Here is a 17,952-nt window from a genome sequence, read left to right as displayed (position 1 = left end):
GAACTTGTACATGAATATTCATAGCAGCATTATTCATCAGAGCCCAGAAGTAGAAATAACCCAAATGCCCATCAGCTGATGAATGGGTAAAAAATGGGGCGTATCCGTCCTGTGAAATATTTGGCCTTAAAGGGAATGAAGTACTCACATGCTGCAACTTGCATTATACTAAGGGGAAGAAGCCACTCAGGATGAACCACATATTGTATGCTTCACTTTATATGAAGTATCTGGAATATGCAAATCTATACAGAAAGAAAGTAGATGAGTGGTTGCCTAGGGCTGGGGGGAGGGAAAATGGGGGTGACTGCTAATGGGTTTCTTTTAGGGGTGATGAAAACATTCTGGAATTGAATATGGTGATGGATACACAACTCCATGAATATACTAAAAATCATCATACACTTTGAATTGCACTGTAAGTAAATTCTATCACAAAACTGTTAGAAAAGAAAGAAGAGGAACTCTCCAGGTCCCAGAAGGAAAGGGGAGGGGGAGGGGAAAAGAGAGGGGGGAATTGCCTTCAGGGAAGGCTGAAGCCTTCAGATATTGCTTAAATTTAGCTTTTATTTTTCAAAAAATCTTGCAATTATAGAGGGTCTTTAAAAAAATCAAATAATTCTATGTTTATAACCAAAACAAGAGCAAAACCGCAGTCCTCTTCCCCAACTATGCCCACTTCCGTTCCTGCTTCTCGGGTAACCGCTTATTTTTACCTTAGGCCTCGGCCTCCAGGTTTCTAGTGTCACCCGAGTTCACTGTGGTTGCTTCATTTTTCCCCTTTATGTATGGTCTGCCCGTGTCCCTCTATGGAGGAGGAATGATGGCTTTCATACACTCTCTACCTTTCACATTCCTTTGATTAGCTCCTTATTCAGTGTGTACATTATTATTGTGTAAGTATCCTTTTCAGCTGAGGCTTTTTATAAAGTTACTCTGGTTGTATTTCCTTTCTAGAACAACTTACTGTCTTCCCTGACGTTCATAAAGGAGGGAGTCCGCACTGCTCTACAGAGTTAAACACGGCTGCGTCCCTTTGCCTTCCAGATAGCCTGCAGATAGCTGTGCTGAATGCTAACCTGGCACCCCGGAGAGGGCAGTGTGGGAATCCTGGCTGGGAATTAGCAGAGATGGCCATACAGCCCCACCGCAGGGGCTAACGTGACTTTTTCCCCAGGCTGCTGGAAGTGTGAACTCAAACACATCAGCAAAATGATCCTTTTTATATTCTGTTGGAGCCTTCCATTCTCCTGCTCCAATTCAAGTATATTAAACTTCACTTCAGATTACTGTTCTAGTATATCATGTTCTTGGGGGTGCTAATCCTGTATCTTTTTTTCTCTGTCTCTTTGCTCTTACTTGAGAATACCGTTTCTTGGTGTGTTGTAATTTTTTATTCTATTCAGTCAATTTTTCTGTGGGATTCCACAAGTGTTGCTCCTGAGCAGTTTTTTGGTTTGCTTCTTTCTGCCAGGTATCATAAGACTCCAGGCCAAATATGGTAATTTCTCAACTAGGGAATCCTGCACATAGGAAAAGATGCTTTTGGATCCCAAACACGTATGAGACTAGACCTAGGGTTTCAACATCCTGGGGATAAATTTAAAAAAAAAAATTTTTTTTATTTTCTCAGGATAAATTTTTATTTTCCTCATGTGGAGTCCAGGCATCCTGGTCATCACCCTGAGTCCACAAGGGGATTTTTTTTTTTTTTTTAATGGCTCAGTTTGATACAGGGAATCTCCGTTCCATGTCCTGCCTCACACAGACCCAAAATTTGATCATCCCTGTTCCAGTTATACTTGGCATACTGGTGCATATACTCATCCACTTCCCCTGGCCCCTGCTAAAATGATAAGGAAGTGGCATAAAAAAAAAGAAAGAGAAGAAAAGAGTGAGACAGTGGGAGAATGGGAGAGGAGTTGGCAGCAACAAAAATTTCAATGCTGGAAAATGGATGCATGAGTAATGGACTAGACAAAAGCTGAAATTTATGGTGGGTGTGTGAGAAACATAGAAGCCAGCCAGACAGTCCTGCAGACCCTCAGAAAGCTCCAGAATGAAGCATCAGTTTCCTCTGAAACAGGCGGACTGGTTGAACGTTTGTCCTCAGACACCCAGCCTCCTCCCTCCCCTGTGCTGCCCAGAGAAGCCTCTTCCCTCACCTTCACAAGGGAAGATGATGAGGAACTCTCCGGAAAGGTTGACGAGAGACACTCTGGGCTCACAGAGAGCAGGCACAGCTGGAAGAATGGGCAGGAAATACCAGGCCAAAAAAGGAGGTAGTAAGTAAGAGTAAGGGAGAAGACTATCTGTGGTTCACCTCCAGCTCTGCTCTGAGCACAATGACAGCCAGTCCTATGAGTCCCTCCGGTGTTTGAAAGTCCCTCCCTGGGGCCTGCAGCCATCCCACAAGAAAGGACTTGCTGGTCCTGGAGTTTGGGGGCTCACACCAGCCACAGGTCACGCAGCAAAGCCCTGCAGCTGAGAGACTTGCTTGTGCACCCAGCACTTCCAGACACCTTTTAGTGCCCCGCGCTTACCTATGATTGGACAGAGATCACCACACACTTGAGGAAAGCCCACCATGGAAGACGGAGACAACACGCACGCACATACGCATGCACGCAAGGAAGCGTGCATAGTGAATCCAGAAAAAAACTGATTCATCCAGACAGTAGAAGAAATGAAAACAAAAAACTGGCATTAATCACCTTAGAGAAATAACGGTGACCAAACTGACAGCATTGGCACTACCAGAAAGGAATTCTCCCACCCTGTTGGTGAGGATGCAGACTGGGCCAACTCCTTCGGAGAGCAGTTTGGCAATATGTGGTTAGGACCCTCTGACCCAGCCCGTTTCACTTATTGAAATGCATGGACAGGGGGATTTTCCACAAGGAGATTGTAGACAGATGTCTTTTGAGGCACTGTTGGTAAATATTGAAAAAGAAGAAACAACAGTAGGGAAATAGATAATCATATATTTATAGAGTGGAATATTATATGCTTGTCAAATGAGTGAAATCTACTTACATAATATGGAAGTCTCAAAAATAAAATGTTGGCTAAAATCAAGTTGCAAAGGCTAGAAGTGTGAATGAGGATAATTAATAGTCATGAGGACTAACTTATAAAGCAACATATAAAATAACTGATGGGCTATTATCCCCACTTTACACCCAAGTAAACTGAGGCACAGAGAGGCTAATTAGAGTGTCCAAGATTACACAGCTAGTAAGTAGTGAAGGGACGTACCCCTGCCTGGCAATGTTCACAGACTTCAGGCGGAAGAGCAGGATGTCATAGGAACATGGGACTTTGTAACATTTTTTTCTTTGAGAGATCTGAAATAATTGTGGCCAGTCTGAGTGTCCGTTACATTATTTTAAAACCTTTTATATGTTCAAATATTTCACAACTTAACACGTTTTCATGACTAAGGAGACCAGAACCTTGCAAACACCCTGCTGCTGAGTGCCGAGGGGCACGGGGCTGACCCACAGAGCCGTTGATTCTATGCATCAGTCTGTGTATTTTTCCCTGAGCTTCAGCAAAGGGAAAAAAGCTTTCCCGTATTGTTCTGCATGTGCTTTATCAGGAGAGTGTGTGATGTGAGTGGGAGGGGGTAGCACTGTAACCTCAGACAAAGGGACAGTGCTCGCGAGTCAGAGCCCTGCCAGAGAGAACTCAGTTCTCTAGCTGCTTATTAGGTCACTGGAGCTGTGCTTCCAGCTCAGCAAGAGTTTGGGATTTTGCCTAAACACATTTATAATACGGTTTTCTTAAGTAGGGCCTTTTGCTGGGAATTTTGGTGTTATTTTCTTCATCATTGCTGTCCTCTATGACTCCGAATTTATGTGTGTGTGTGTTTTAATGTCGCTCTTATATTGTGGAAAAAGAGAGTGAACCCTCTCATGTGGCATGTCTGAGGAAAAGACAGTTAAGAAATATTGTAATTAACAGTTACTCTTTTCCAAATGTGCAATACCTTTCTCTTTTTTTAAGATTTTACTTCCTTACTTGCGAGAGAGAGAAGGCACGGGAGCACGAGCGGAGGAGGGAGAGGGACAACAGACTCCACGCTGAGCGCAGGGCAGGACCTGGGGGCTTGGGACTTGATTACAGGACCCTGAGATGAGAGCTGGAGCTGAAACCAAGAGTTGGACACTTAACCGACTGCGCTCTATTTTGGAAGAGTTAACAAAGTTGAATCTGGGAGTTTAGCGTTGGAAGGACACTTAGATATAGTTTAGTACACCTTGCCTATTTTAAACATGAAGAGATCGAGGCTCAAAAAGGTTGAAATGACTTGTGCAAGACTGTAGAGCTAGGGACAGACAGCGCTGGGAGTAGGAGAAAGGGCTCCCTACTCCCTGCGTGTATCACAGCATCGCAGAATACAAGAAAATATACTTTAGCAAACAAACAGAAACGTGTATGGAACATTATTTGTCATTGACTTACAGGATTCCTCAAAACTACTTCATAGGTATAAAACCCATTTACTGTGGAATGTCTATTTCTGATACGTAGTCAGAACACTAGCTCTAAAACTTTTACATTAACTAAAAGTAAGCTCTAGAGCTGAAATTGCTTGTGATAATATAGAGGTGTTGACACACCCGCTTGAGTGTAAACACAGATATTATGATTCTAGCTGACCTTTATTTTCAGTCAAAGGGAAAGCCCCTAACTTGATGCTGGAGAAGCAGTTCAGAAGGACAGGATCTCAGTTTTAAGTTCCTAGGCTTTCCTCCCAGTGGGTGGGGGTTGTTGGCAAGGAGAGTTGGAGCATTTCCTTCTGAGATGTTTGGGATGGTGGTTTTGTGTTTTCACAGTGGTCCTAAACGGAAGTGGTTGGGTGCTACAGAGTTGTAACTGGGCAGGTGCTGGGGTTCGTTACAAGAACTTTCCTCTGTAGCCCGCTCATTCATGGCCCACTGCCAATCTTTGCTGGAAGGGTAAATAGATCTTCTCTGCTGGTCCTTTACTGTGGTCCATGATTTTCATTAATATTGGAGTTTAAACCTTACAAACATAATACTTCTGAACAAATGCAGCATCCCCTAGGACCAGAGAAGGTAGAAGAGCCTCATTTGAAGTGGTTCAGTAGAATCAATTTTAGTAAGTATGGACATATATCCTGACTTAGTTTCTTCCAGAAAATACAGCGGTGAAGGGAATCGTGAACAAACTGCCTGCAAGCATGAGCATATATAAAGTAAGAGATTGTCTTAAGTTTGCTTTCATCACATGATTTACCTTGCAGTGTGTGAACTGAAATCTCCCTCAATGAGTGACTTTCTGTGGGGACTGGAGAACTCGGGCTGGTTAAGGCACATCAAGGCCATCATGGATGCAGGGATCTTCATCGCGAAGGTATGGGTAAGGGCAGCGCTGCCAGCGAACTCTGACTTCAGACCAGAGAGGCTGTTTCCTCCCCATCTGCTGAGGCTGCCGCATAGTAAGCTGTGGCTCGCCCAGTGGGGAGCTGGCTTTGCCGACCACCGTGTTTGGCCTCTTAACATGTGACTGCTGCGAAAGAGAGGACAGTGCTCGTTGATAGGGTGGCGGCACAGCGGTAAACGGTAAAACATTTTCAGAGTATTCTCTCTTCGGGTAGGCCTGGCCCTAAATGGAGGAAAGAATTTTTTACTGGAGAGTACATACATCCAAATGTGTGACACTTCAGTAACCAAGGCCGGTCTTCCATCTTAGTAAACCGCAACTTCTTTGCCATGATGGCGTAAACAAGTCATGTTTCCAGACCTGGTAGGTAGGTTCCCTTCTGCCACGGGAACAACCTTGCTGTGACTTTCATGTAAGCAGGTTTTAGATGCATTATCTATTTTCTCAGTGTTTTTTGTTGGTTCTGTTTGTTTTTATAAATCCCTCTCAGATTTATACCTAAAGACAACCATGTCTTTTCTGAGGATATGGTATGCTCCCCTTTATTAGATAATTCACTTATTTACCAAGTATTTATTTAGTGCAAGGCACTTTTGTAAGTGCAGAGCAGGCAATGCCAAATAAACCAGATCAAGTCTCTTCTCTCACAAGAGCTTGCATTCTGGTATGGGACACAGAAAGTGAATAAATAATAAATAGGATTTCTGGTAGTGAAAGTGCTATGTTGCAATCTCTACTATGTCTCCCAGTTTATGTTTCCTGCCAGAACACTCAGCTAAAAATTGTGTGCATTTGCAGTAGCAGACAGAAATTCTTTTGAGACTCCCTGCTATAATTTTTACCTTATTTTCTCTTCCTTCCCCTACCCCAGGATCCATTACTTGACGCCTATCCTTTTATCTCTAATTTCATAGTTTTACTACATATAATTTTTGTGTCTTTCCCTTTTTGGAAATGATTGAGACCAGTAGCAGCTGCAGAATTTCAATATTGGAAAGGTCTTACGAACCCCGACGGGAGGGTTGGAGGTGCTCAGGAAGCGTAGCACGTATACGTAGTTGCAGTGGTCTGGGGTGGCTCCTGGGTATAATGGGAAGGAAAAGTTTTGGTTGCCAGCATCATATGACTCCTTGGCTCTACCCTAACTGGATGGGGCACGAAACACTCAATTAGCTGTTTTCGGTTATGTTTTTTTTAATTATTATTATTTTCTCCCCCTTTTCTTTCTATAGGTATAAAAACCAAACCTAGGTCTGAGGAGACGTTTTTCCTTTTTGTTAGCCATTCTTTCTGACTCTTTGCTGGTCCTGTGTTTGTTAGGCAGTTTCAGAGGAAGGGGCGAGCGTGCTTGTTCACTGCTCGGACGGCTGGGACAGGACTGCCCAAGCGTGCTCAGTGGCCGGCCTCCTGCTGGATCCGCATTACCGGACTCTGAGGGGCTTTATGGTGAGTGCGGCCGCCGGGCTTCTGCCCCACGCAGGGCCTTGAACAAAATGGACCTCCCTTTCGGCAACTGTTGGCAACTTGTTTTTCCCTCTCTCTGTTATTTTTCTCTTAGTAGATCAGCAAGATTAAAGGGGAAGAGGTAGAAAATGGTCTTGGAGTAAAGAAGTGAATTTCTGGGATATTGGAACCAATTCAAATTAGTGCTAATTATTAAATGTGAATTTGGGGGCAAATATAAAATATATTCAGTAGTCTGTAAAATAGTGAATTTTATACATTATTCGCTCATAAATCAAGTTTGAGGTAGCATGTGAACATGTGGTAGGAAACATTTTTCAGGAAAAAATATTTGGAGAAAAAATTTTCTGTCCTCTGCATGCAAAGTCCTTGAGAGGAAAAACTTTTTACTACTTTGATTTTTTTAGGTAGTCCTTCACAACTATAGCTGAGAGTACTGAAATTTCAGTGTTTCTGTGCTCTCTGTTGAAATTATGAGCACATCCTTTCCTAGATTTTCACCTTTTAGGTGTGCATCACAGTGCAACGTGTTCCTTCCACCTGCAGAATATTTGTGTAGTTACTGGGATGGTGAAGTTCTGGCCAAGCTGGAGCCCTGTTCCTAACATGACTGGAGGGGCTTCCTAAGTGGTTCCTGGTTCTTGCCTCTGGCACCATGATTTGGTAGAAAGTGCTTCAGTGGATCCTGCATCCATGCTAGGGATAGATGCTGACAGAGGAGCCTGAATGGGCTATCTCTACTGCTCGATCGCCTTCACCGAGAAAGATCAGCTGACACTCTGGGTACAAGAGAGGAGAGGCAGAGGCAGGTTTCCTTTATGGGCTTTTTCTTTTTCTCCTTTTTTGGAAAGTGTCAGAGAACTTCCAATTCCCCGTGATAGCATTGAGACATCAGAGTGATCCTCCAGCTTCAGACCCCTCCCCTGGACTGAGGTTAGGGTTCCTTCCTTTCCATTTGGAGACTGGAGGGTTTCTGGCTCACACATTCCTTCATACCATCCTCTACCACCATGGATTCTTTTTGATTCTGCCCCATTAAATTTACGTGTTGTCAAGGGCAAACTTCAACCACTCCATATTTTTTAAGGGAAATCTCTGGCCATTTTAGAGCACTGGTGATAGCGATGGGATCGGTCTGTATTACTTGATTCTTTTTAAAATCCAGATAATTTGAGATTGTAAACTTATGTTACCCCAACTCCAAAGCAGGGCTGAAACTCCTCTATCATGTCCCCAACACCTGTCATTTTAGGATTTTTCTAATGTGTAGTAAAGATCACAGGAATATACTCCTAATTGTTCTTGTAAAAAGGTTGGTATTTGATATTACCCTGAGACCTGTTGGTTAAGAGATGGGCTTTGGTGTAGAAAGAACTAGGTTATGAGGTAGCATCAACCACTTCTTAGTAGCGTGATCTTAGAAGTATTTAACCTCTTTTTCAGTTTCCCCTTCTGCAAAATGAGTGATCATACTTGTCCCACAGTGAAATGAGATTATATATGAAGCACTATGAACAGTGTTTCTAGAAAACACTCAGTGGGTGCTGCTATTACGTTTTCAAATATCCATTCCCACTTATTTTTCCTGTGGATGACCTTCAGCTTGCCCTTCTGCTACCCATCTGTGTTGGTGGACAATGAGTGTGCATTCATCTGCACTACCTGAGGATAGTGACTTCTCCAAGATCCTTTGAATCCTTCAACATTGTTGGTTGGGGTCTCTTATTTTTCCTTGTTTTCTTCTCTCCATGATATTTATATTCTTTTTCGTATAGGTATTAATTGAAAAGGACTGGATTTCCTTTGGTCATAAGTTTAATCACAGGTAAAAAAAATACTTAAAAATCTGTTGTTTTGAATGTGTAGGACAAAAAAAACTCTGTTTCTGAAGTTTTCAATTTAGTGGGGAAAATAGCCTTATTTTGTGTATCTTATTCAAAAAGTTAAAGTTTTGTTGTATACATTGTATCATGAAGTTCTACCATCTAGTGGCAGCAGTATCTCTGAGATAGAGGATAATGGACAGAAAGAATGTGGAAATGGACAAAGACTAGCTATATAATTGTTTCACGAGGAAACCCTTTTTAAAGCTACCAAGTTGAGTGGAACTGAAACTTCTGAGAAGAAGTTCTTGGAAGAACTCTAAACTGATCTTTACTCATTTCTATTCCTAAAGTTGGTCATCCATTGCTGAGCAGATGAGGTTCTATATTGTTATTTTGAATTTGATGGCACCCAAATAACCCTTTTGGATTCTAAAATTCACATGATAGTGTAAAGGACTAGGCAGTCTTCATTTAAAAATCAATACAAGGGGTGCCTGGGTTGCTCAGTCAGTCGAGCATCTGATTCTTGATCTTGGCTTGGGTCTTGATCTCAGGGTTGTGAGTTCAAGCCCATGTTGGGCTTCATGCTGGGCATGGAACCTACTTAAAAAAATCAATACAAATGTGAGGGAGAAGCTTCTGATGTACTCTTGAAAAACAAAGATGGGAGATATAAAGGTATGGGAGTCTGGGAGTATGGGAATTGTCACATGGAAAATAAATTATGGGACAGGTTTTAACATTGCTCTAAAAATATCCTGAGAAACTTAGGAAACCACATTTTTTTTCAAGTTGTCTTTCTTCCTCTTCCCTTCCAACAAAACAGTGCAAAAGCGAAAAACTCTTAACACTCCCACAAATTGCTAATTAAATAAAGTGGAAGATTTATTTCAAAAGTCCTGAAGTACTTTTGGGAAACTTGAATTAAAGAATGCTCTATTAAAAAAGCGGAAGATTTACTTCAAAAGTCGCGAATGTACTTTTACAACTTGAATTAAAGAATGCTCTTAAAAAAAAAGAATGTTCTTTTGCCATGGCAAGTTTCCTTGAATTTTCTCTCTTGCACTGATGCTTTCTTTTGTAACTGTACGTCCCTTTTCTAGCCAGACCTTCAGTACAGTTTCTCTTGAAAGTGGAATTTAAGAAGTTAATTTTTTCCACTTCTGCACCCCAGGTTTATAAGGTTTGTCTAGAAATTAGGTCTTCTTGTATGTAAACTAGGGCTTTTGCATTTATAGCTTTGTAAATAAAAAACCTCAACTTCCTATAAAGTCTCTTAATATTTTGTTGTATAGATATGGCAATCTAGATGGTGATCCAAAAGAAATCTCTCCAGTTATTGATCAGTTCATTGAGTGTGTCTGGCAGCTAATGGAACAATTTCCCTGTGCCTTTGAGTTCAATGAGAGATTTCTGATTCACATTCAACATCACATTTATTCCTGCCAGTTTGGAAACTTCTTATGTAATAGCCAAAAGGAGCGACAAGAGCTCAAGTAAGTGTTTTCCTGTTTAATTTTTATCTAAGGATTTTGTGATTGAGAATTTCAGATGACATTTTAAAATTCTGGAGACTATTTTAGCCACGTAGCGATACTGGCAGATGAAAGTTATTTTCTTTTTCCTGACATCACTTCATAAACGGTTTAATGTCAGTGACAAAGATAGACACAAGCTCATTTGCCCCACTGACATCCACAGACAGGGTGGCAGACTTGATGCACTCACATTGAAAGGAAACTTCCTGGAGTCAGAGGAAGCAATTTTTGTACTTAAAAGGAAAAAGTTAGACATCTTCAGTGGATATACTCTCCGAGTAAGAACTGCAAATCTAACTGGGAAAGCAAATTCGAAACTCCAGTCATTCTTTTACTCAGATTAAAACTGTGTTGTTTTTAACCAGGAGGAAAGTCAGTGAAATGTAGAATTTAAAATAAATTGCTAAGTCAAAAACTGAACAGCAAAGTGCTTTATGAATTGCAATGAGAGAACAGTTTTGAAATGTTCATAAAATGATTTTAACTCTGGTGTATATGATACCAGATTTAATTCTGGAAATGATCAGTTCAAGTAAAATGGACTTTACTGGTTTTATATAGTCTGAACAGAAAGAAAATGGCTTTTTCAGGTGCATACTAGTTTGTTTTCTCTCACGAACTTCAAGTGTGATTCCTGCTAAATGGTAAATGATGAAAAGCAGCAGAGTGCTTCCTTCAAGCTCACCTCTTTTCCTAGACAGTTTTGTGCTTTGCTGTGACAGACCCATCACTTTAATGGTGTCTGCTTGCCTTTGAATCCTGGCTATTCCACTCACTATGTGTCTTTGTGACTATGTGACTTTGAGAGAAACTGCTCAATCTCTCTTAGCCTCGGTTTCCTCACCTGTACAATGGACAGATCTCGTAGGAGTTCAGTGAGGGCTGGATCAGAGAAAACAGGTGAAGCATTTAAATACTACCTAGCAAATAATAAAATTTCAGTGATTATTTGGGGAAAAATTTCCCCCAAATTACATAAAGTTTTGTTTTACACTCAGAGGAATTAAACATCTTGTCCAGGCCAGTTCAGATGGCAGAGAAGTTGAGACTCTTACAGTGCCCTTCTGCTAGATCACGAGGACACACAGACTGTAAATTTCCCTGCTACAGAACAGGGACATGGGATATTCATCTAACAATTATTGGTCCCTTTCCAGTTTTAATATTACATATCTACAATTGCTAAGAACCAAGATGGGTCATTTTCAGGCTTCTTTTCTTTATAACAGAATTCAAGAAAGAACATACTCTTTATGGGCTCACCTGTGGAAGAATCGGGCTGACTATATGAATCCTCTATTTAGAGCTGATCACAGTCAGACCTGGGGAACCCTTTGTCTCCCCTCAACGCCATTCAACTTCATGTACAAGTATGTAAACCTCTAGGACCTTACTCAGTATGCTTATGAACCTAGATTCTGCCACTGTTTATCTGGAGGCCAAAGCAGATGAACACTGAGCCTTAAGGCTTTTTTTTGGATGTAAAACACACTAAAAGAGGATGCTTTAAATACCTGATCCGGTATTTTTGCCAGTGTCCCCTCTCCCCTTCCTTCCCCCTACATATGGAATTCTTAGAAGTCAATGTTTTATAATAATGATCTTTAAAAATGTAAGTTCCAGTATTATTAGAACCAAAAAACAGAGAGGGAGGGAAGAAGAAAGGAAGGAAGCAAGAAAGGATAGAGGAAAGGATGGACCAGGTAAACCAAGTGTCTTGTAAGTTAAATGTGGAATCACAAGTTTAGGTAGTGATCATGACTTAGCTTACCTTCTTTTTCTGCTGAAACTCTGCCTAGTGGAACTATTTCCCTGTGGAAATAAATTATTTTTAAGACTGTATATATATTGGGATGGGGAGAGCAGGGTGGCATCCTACAGATTCTATTAGAGATGTAGGTTATATTTTATCCTTTGGCTTCTCTATGTGGAAGTTGTATGATGTGAAGGATGTCTCAGAGGTCAGCAAAAAGACAAACTTACACAGAACAAACTGAGAAACCACATTCTTTCTCCCTATGCATCCCCGAAAACACACTTAGTGCTTAGTGGCTTCCTCTATAGTTTTTTTTTCCCCTCATCAATTTGCTTTTGTTCTTAATTATTTCTATCTAATTATTTGCCCAGAATTTTAAAGACTACTGTCACACTGAAGAAAAAAAAAAAAAAAAAGCCATAAAACAGCAGTTTTGAGAGCTGTTGAGATACAATGCAATCAATTGTATTGCTCCTAATTTGTTAGTAATAGCCAGTCAACAAATATGTTATAGAGGGTCCAGCACTATCCTAGGCACTATGGATAAAACAATAAATGATACTAAAACCCTGCCCTCAAAGTACTTTTCTAAGTAAAGCATAGATCTACAGACATCCCTGTGATAATACTATTTATTCTTTGCAATCCAGTATGCTTTATTGTGTAGGATAAAAGAAGAAAGATTTATTGCAAACGGAAATGTCAATTTTTGGTGGTTGTGATTAAAAAAAAAAAAAGACAAGCCAAAACCCTCAAATCTGCAACTGAGAGATTCTAAATGTTAATATAATCACTAATTTTCCAAGTTTACTTCAAAACTAAGAGCCATTTTCTTAAAAAGAAAAAAGAATATGGTAATATGGCTACTTCGGTCTACTTTAGAAAGATACAGGCCTTCTTATTTCAGGACCATATGTACAAGTAGACTCACCATGAATTTATCCTCCTGAAAGAACTTTACTGACCCAAGAAAAAGAGAACATCAACATGAAATCATTACCTTAAGTAAGTGTCGTCTTTGAGCCCATAATTCGTGATCATTAGGACTTTGGGACTCCGGCATTATAGATACCTTAGAAGACTTGAGGGAGTGAATTTACAGACTGCTATGGCAGTATCCTAAAGCTCTGCCATCTTTTGCAGGTTTTGGAATGGGATGTACAATCGCTTTGAAAAGGGACTGCAGCCCCGACAGTCTGTTACGGATTACCTTATGGCAGTGAAGGAGGAGACCCAGCAGCTGCAGGAAGAACTAGAGGCCCTGGAAGAAGTAAGACACGCTCGTTCTTATTCGTCTCTTTTTGATGCTTATTTCTTGACAACCACTGTTCCATGAACACCTCTCATGACTCAGGATATGTGAACGCAGCAACATAGCCATTTCATATTTTTAGCTAAGTGGATAACCTGAAACAGAACCCCACCTAGATATCTGGCTCGGGGCTCACTCACATGGTTTGCTGAACTTGTTGGTTATTCCTATAATAGGTCAGGTTTTATTTATTACTGTTATTTGAGAGAACTAAAATTCTTTCTGAAAGGTACATTAAAAAATGGGATTCAGAGTGAAAGAACAAAATCAGATATATGCACATGTGGTAAAATTTTCTCTACTTTTTAGAATATTATTATTACATTAGCCTATGAATGGTAATAACTGAGACCAACTTAGCAACAGCCTAATTTTTGGCTTTTATAATTTCCCAGTAATTGGCCAGGAAGGTTATAATATACATATTTTTGCTAATTATATAACTTTGTTTCCAGTGATACCACTGGTTTAGTTGCTCACTAAAACCACTTGGATTCTTTGCTTCATTCTGCTTCACTCATCTTAAAACTCCATGGCATCATCAGGTCATTCACTTGCTCAAGAACTGGCAACCAATTCCTGTGGTCTGGACCAGAATTCTGAATTGAGACTAAATATTAAAATAAGATGAAAGGCCTTTTCTCCCCGCTCCTAAGATCATATGTGGTGTAGATTGGTAATGTCTAATGAAATGAAAGTTGACGAAATTATCACAAGACGAGTTCCAACAAAGTCTACTCCTTTACTAATTGATAGTCACCCCTGAGAATGATGGCCTGAGGGACATGCACTATGGTTCAGGGACCCCACCAATATAGTCATGTAGAGGTAGCTGGTGAGGCTGACTTCTCTGGTTGTTCCCATAACATTACCAGGAAACATCACCTTTCAAGATAGAAGTACCACAGAAGAACTTAGGTCTAGGGTTGCACACTCAAGTCCATACAGGAGCCAGATGGATGAAACAAATTCTGTCACTAGTAAACTGTTGGTTTTGAGAATTTTTGAAATCAAGCATAAATCTTAATCTATTATAAATCTGCAAGGGTGAAACAAACCATCTTTGATCCTGTATGGAGAGCTCGACCTTAAGTTTACATGACTGGAGAAATAGTTTTTGTGCATCAAAATCACCTCACAAAAAATCCTACTACCAGGGCTCTAAGCCCAGAGATTCTGATGGAGAATCTTTCGAGCTCCACAATGATTGTGAATTTCCTCCAGGGCTGACAGACCTTGAACACAGAGACAACTGAAATGAAGCAAAGGTTAGGTTTTTAGGATTCCGGAGCTCTGGTGTAAAAGCCTCTATGATTTTTGCCATTTTTAAGTCCACTCACAACATCAGTAGGCCAGTTTTATTTCCTCTTCCTAAAGGTACCCAAGCTTTATGAAAAGCTTAGGATTCTCCTGGTCTGCTCCAATATTCTTTTTGTTAAAATACTAAAAATGAAAAAAAAAATTTACTTAGAAAAACCTTAATTAAAAGACATTGGCTCTTTTTCCTTTATAACAAAGTCAGAACCCCTTAGTCTGGCATTTAAATTTTCCCATAATTCAGTAATCAGTCCTTTCAGCTTTATTCTCTACTATTGTCCTTGCTCAAATTTAAAAATTTTTTATTTAACTAACATATAATGTATTATTTGTTTCAGGGGTACAGGTCTGTGATTCTGGGTCTTATATACTACCTAGTGCTCATTACAATACATACCCTCCCCACTGTCCATCACCCCCTGACCCCTTCCCCTCCAGCAACCCTCAGTTTGTTTCCTAAGATTGAGTCTCTTAAGGTTTATCTCCCTCTCTGGTTTTGTCTTACTTTGTTTTTTCCTTTCTTCCCCTATGATGCTCTGCCTTGTTTCTTAAATTCCACATATGAGTGAGATCCTATGATAATTGTCTTTCTCTGATTGACTTATTTTGCTTAGCAAAATACCTTCTAGTTCCATCCATGTTGTTGCCCTTGCTCAAATTTAACTGTTCTCTGCTTCTTGTACACAATGACCTCTTCCTACTTTTGTGTTTTTCTTCTCACTGTCCCTCCTGCCATAAATGCTCTAACCATCACCAGCACCCCCCCAGTTTAATTCCTTCACAGTCCTGTTAAAATGCTCCTTCATTCCTGAAGCTTATTCAGATCTCTTCCCTCTAGCCATCCCACCTGCCCTCTTAAATTATTTTGACCTCTTCCAAATTCTTACATTACCTGAATTCTGCCTCCATACTCCAAGTTCCTTATGGCTGGATCTGTATTTATCTCTGTTACTTATATTGCCCAGTACAATGCTCTTTGCACACAACAACTTAGGGTGAATGCTTTTGAAATGATTAGGTAATACTTGATCTTTTAACACCTCCCTTGCTGATGCCAAAGGATGAAATCTGGTAAAATGTATTTTGAACAACCCAAATGTCCATCATCTGATGAAGAGATAAATAAAATATGGATATTCATGCAATGTAGTATTATTTAGTCATAAAAAGGAATGAAGTATTGATACATGCTACATTGTGGATGAACCCCAAGAACATAAACTAAGGGAAAAGAAGCCAGACATGAAAAAACACATGGTTTATGATTCCATTTATAGGAAATGTTCAGACTAGGCAAATCCATAGAGCTAGAAAGTAACTTAGTGGTTGCCAGGGCTGTCGGAAGGGGGAATGGGGAGTAACTACTAATGGATATGGGGTTTTCTTTGGGGATGAAAATATTTTGGAATTAGGTAGTAGTTAATTGTTGTGTAACCTTGTGACTATACTAAAACCAACGAATTGTATATTTGGGGGGGGCAGTTTATGGTAATTGACTTATATCTTAATTTATAAACTTAGATAATAAACACCTCATTCCTGATGTTAAAAAAAAATGTATTTTGAGTTCACAGGATGAAAATCATTATGTAAAACCTTACAGGTATAGAAAGAAGGATGACTCCTGATTGCCAGGTGCTTTACATAGTTTTTTTTGTTTTTTGCTTGTTTTTTGTGCATTTTACAGAAAATCTATATACTAAGGCAGGTATTACCTTCCTTAATTAGAGATGAAGAAACCAAGTCTCGGAGAATCTGTTTTGTCCAAGGTCATAAAATCTAGCTTTGAACCCATGTCCACTTAAATCCCATGTTCTTAACATTATACTCAGCTGGAAAGTAATAAATGCTAAATTATTTATGTTTCCGGTTTTTTTTAGAGGCTGGAAAAAATTCAAAAAGTCCAGTTGAATCACACTAAAGTGAAGAGTAAGCAGAGTGAGCCCAGCAAACACTCAGGGTTTTCCACCTCAGACAACAGCACAGCCAACACTCCTCAGGATTACAGTGGAAATACGAAATCATTTCCATCCAGGAGCCCTTCCCAAGGTGATGAGGATTCTGCTCTCATTCTACCCCAAGACAATTTGAAAAGCTCAGATCCAGATCTGTCGGCCAACAGTGATCAGGAGTCTGGGGTGGAGGATTTGAGCTGCCGGTCCCCAAGTGGTGGGGAGTGTGCACCCAGTGAAGACAGTGGCAAGGACCGTGACTCGGATGAAGCGGTGTCTCTCACCGCCTGAAGTTCCCCTGTGCGGATCCAAAATAAAGGACACACAAGAAACGCTTTCCAAAAATAAGGGAGCAGTGCAATTTAAAATAAAAAGTAATTCAAGAAATGGCACGTGTCATTGAGAATTGTAAAATGTAGCAATGAAAAGGGAAAGAACAGCCCAACTCTTAGTTTCTTCAGATGTTGAAGAACAGGAAGTAGCCATTTCTTTTATCAAACATATATAAACGGAAAATTCCCCGTTTTAAATGTTGTTCTAGACTCTGAAAGTTTTGTTCACTACGTAGTGCTGACCTCTTCCATCACCTGAGTTATCATTGCAAATCTTCCTTGTCATAGCATGCATCTGCTCAAAAGGTGCCCCGACTCCTTCTCCCCTCAAACCTGTTATCTTCAGTCTTTCCCTGTATTTCACTTCCAGATACATATTTTGTTTTCTAGAATATTTGACATTGCCTTCCATCCTGTTACCAGTATTTCTAGTGACAGAGTACACTGTGGAAACGCACCCCTTTTGGTTGGCAGATGTGTCTCTAACTGAGGAGCTTTGTAATTGCTTGAGCTTATCTTTCAGGTTTAATGATCACTTTAACTTTTCCTTAAATAATATATTTTGAATTGTTATTATAATCTTGTTTCCTTTTTCTGGAATCTCATCATTTAAAAAACGCTGAAACATTATAATTCACTTCTTCTCTAACACGGGTCTAATACCTAATAAAATAGAAGCAACATTTACTCTTTGGTTCTTAAAATATGAATTCAGATCATATTAAATATAACAGTTTAAATTATAAATGTTATAAAACATAGCATTTTAAAATAACCTTTTATTACTATTCCAGAGATTGCATTACCACTACAGTGTGGGCCAACCACCAGCCTGATGCATTTAGTATAACAAAGTTAGCAGTGTAACATTTTGATAAGGAAGAACACCAGTTAAAAACTAGAGAATTTGGTTGTCCTGTCTATTTAACAATAGAATAAGTTTTACCACCTATTGTTTTAGAAACTGTGTAACTGGTTAATATGACTTAACATTAGTAACCACTGACTGCTGAAAGTTCTGAAAAGAGTTTGATTATAAACTT

The 17,952-nt window shown here is 39.9% G+C and overlaps 1 protein-coding gene across 1 annotated transcript in view; it reads left to right on the top strand.

Moving 5' to 3' along the window:
• MTMR7 (myotubularin related protein 7) overlaps positions 1–17,624 on the top strand; it is a 67,203-nt gene extending 49,579 nt beyond the window's left edge. Inside the window, exons 8-14 of the mRNA XM_035003833.1 lie at positions 5,273–5,382; positions 6,733–6,858; positions 8,652–8,701; positions 9,998–10,198; positions 11,470–11,610; positions 13,140–13,266; positions 16,506–17,624. Coding sequence (XP_034859724.1) covers positions 5,273–5,382; positions 6,733–6,858; positions 8,652–8,701; positions 9,998–10,198; positions 11,470–11,610; positions 13,140–13,266; positions 16,506–16,868 — 1,118 coding nt within the window. The 3' untranslated portion in view covers positions 16,869–17,624. The remainder of the gene's footprint in view (positions 1–5,272; positions 5,383–6,732; positions 6,859–8,651; positions 8,702–9,997; positions 10,199–11,469; positions 11,611–13,139; positions 13,267–16,505) is intronic.
• Positions 17,625–17,952: the final 328 nt, after the last annotated feature.

The sequence above is a fragment of the Mirounga leonina genome, unplaced genomic scaffold (assembly GCF_011800145.1).
Source record: "Mirounga leonina isolate KUSES-001 unplaced genomic scaffold, KU_Mleo_1.0 Mir_128, whole genome shotgun sequence".
NCBI lineage: Eukaryota > Metazoa > Chordata > Mammalia > Carnivora > Phocidae > Mirounga > Mirounga leonina.
This window is presented reverse-complemented; position numbering and strand designations above follow the sequence as displayed.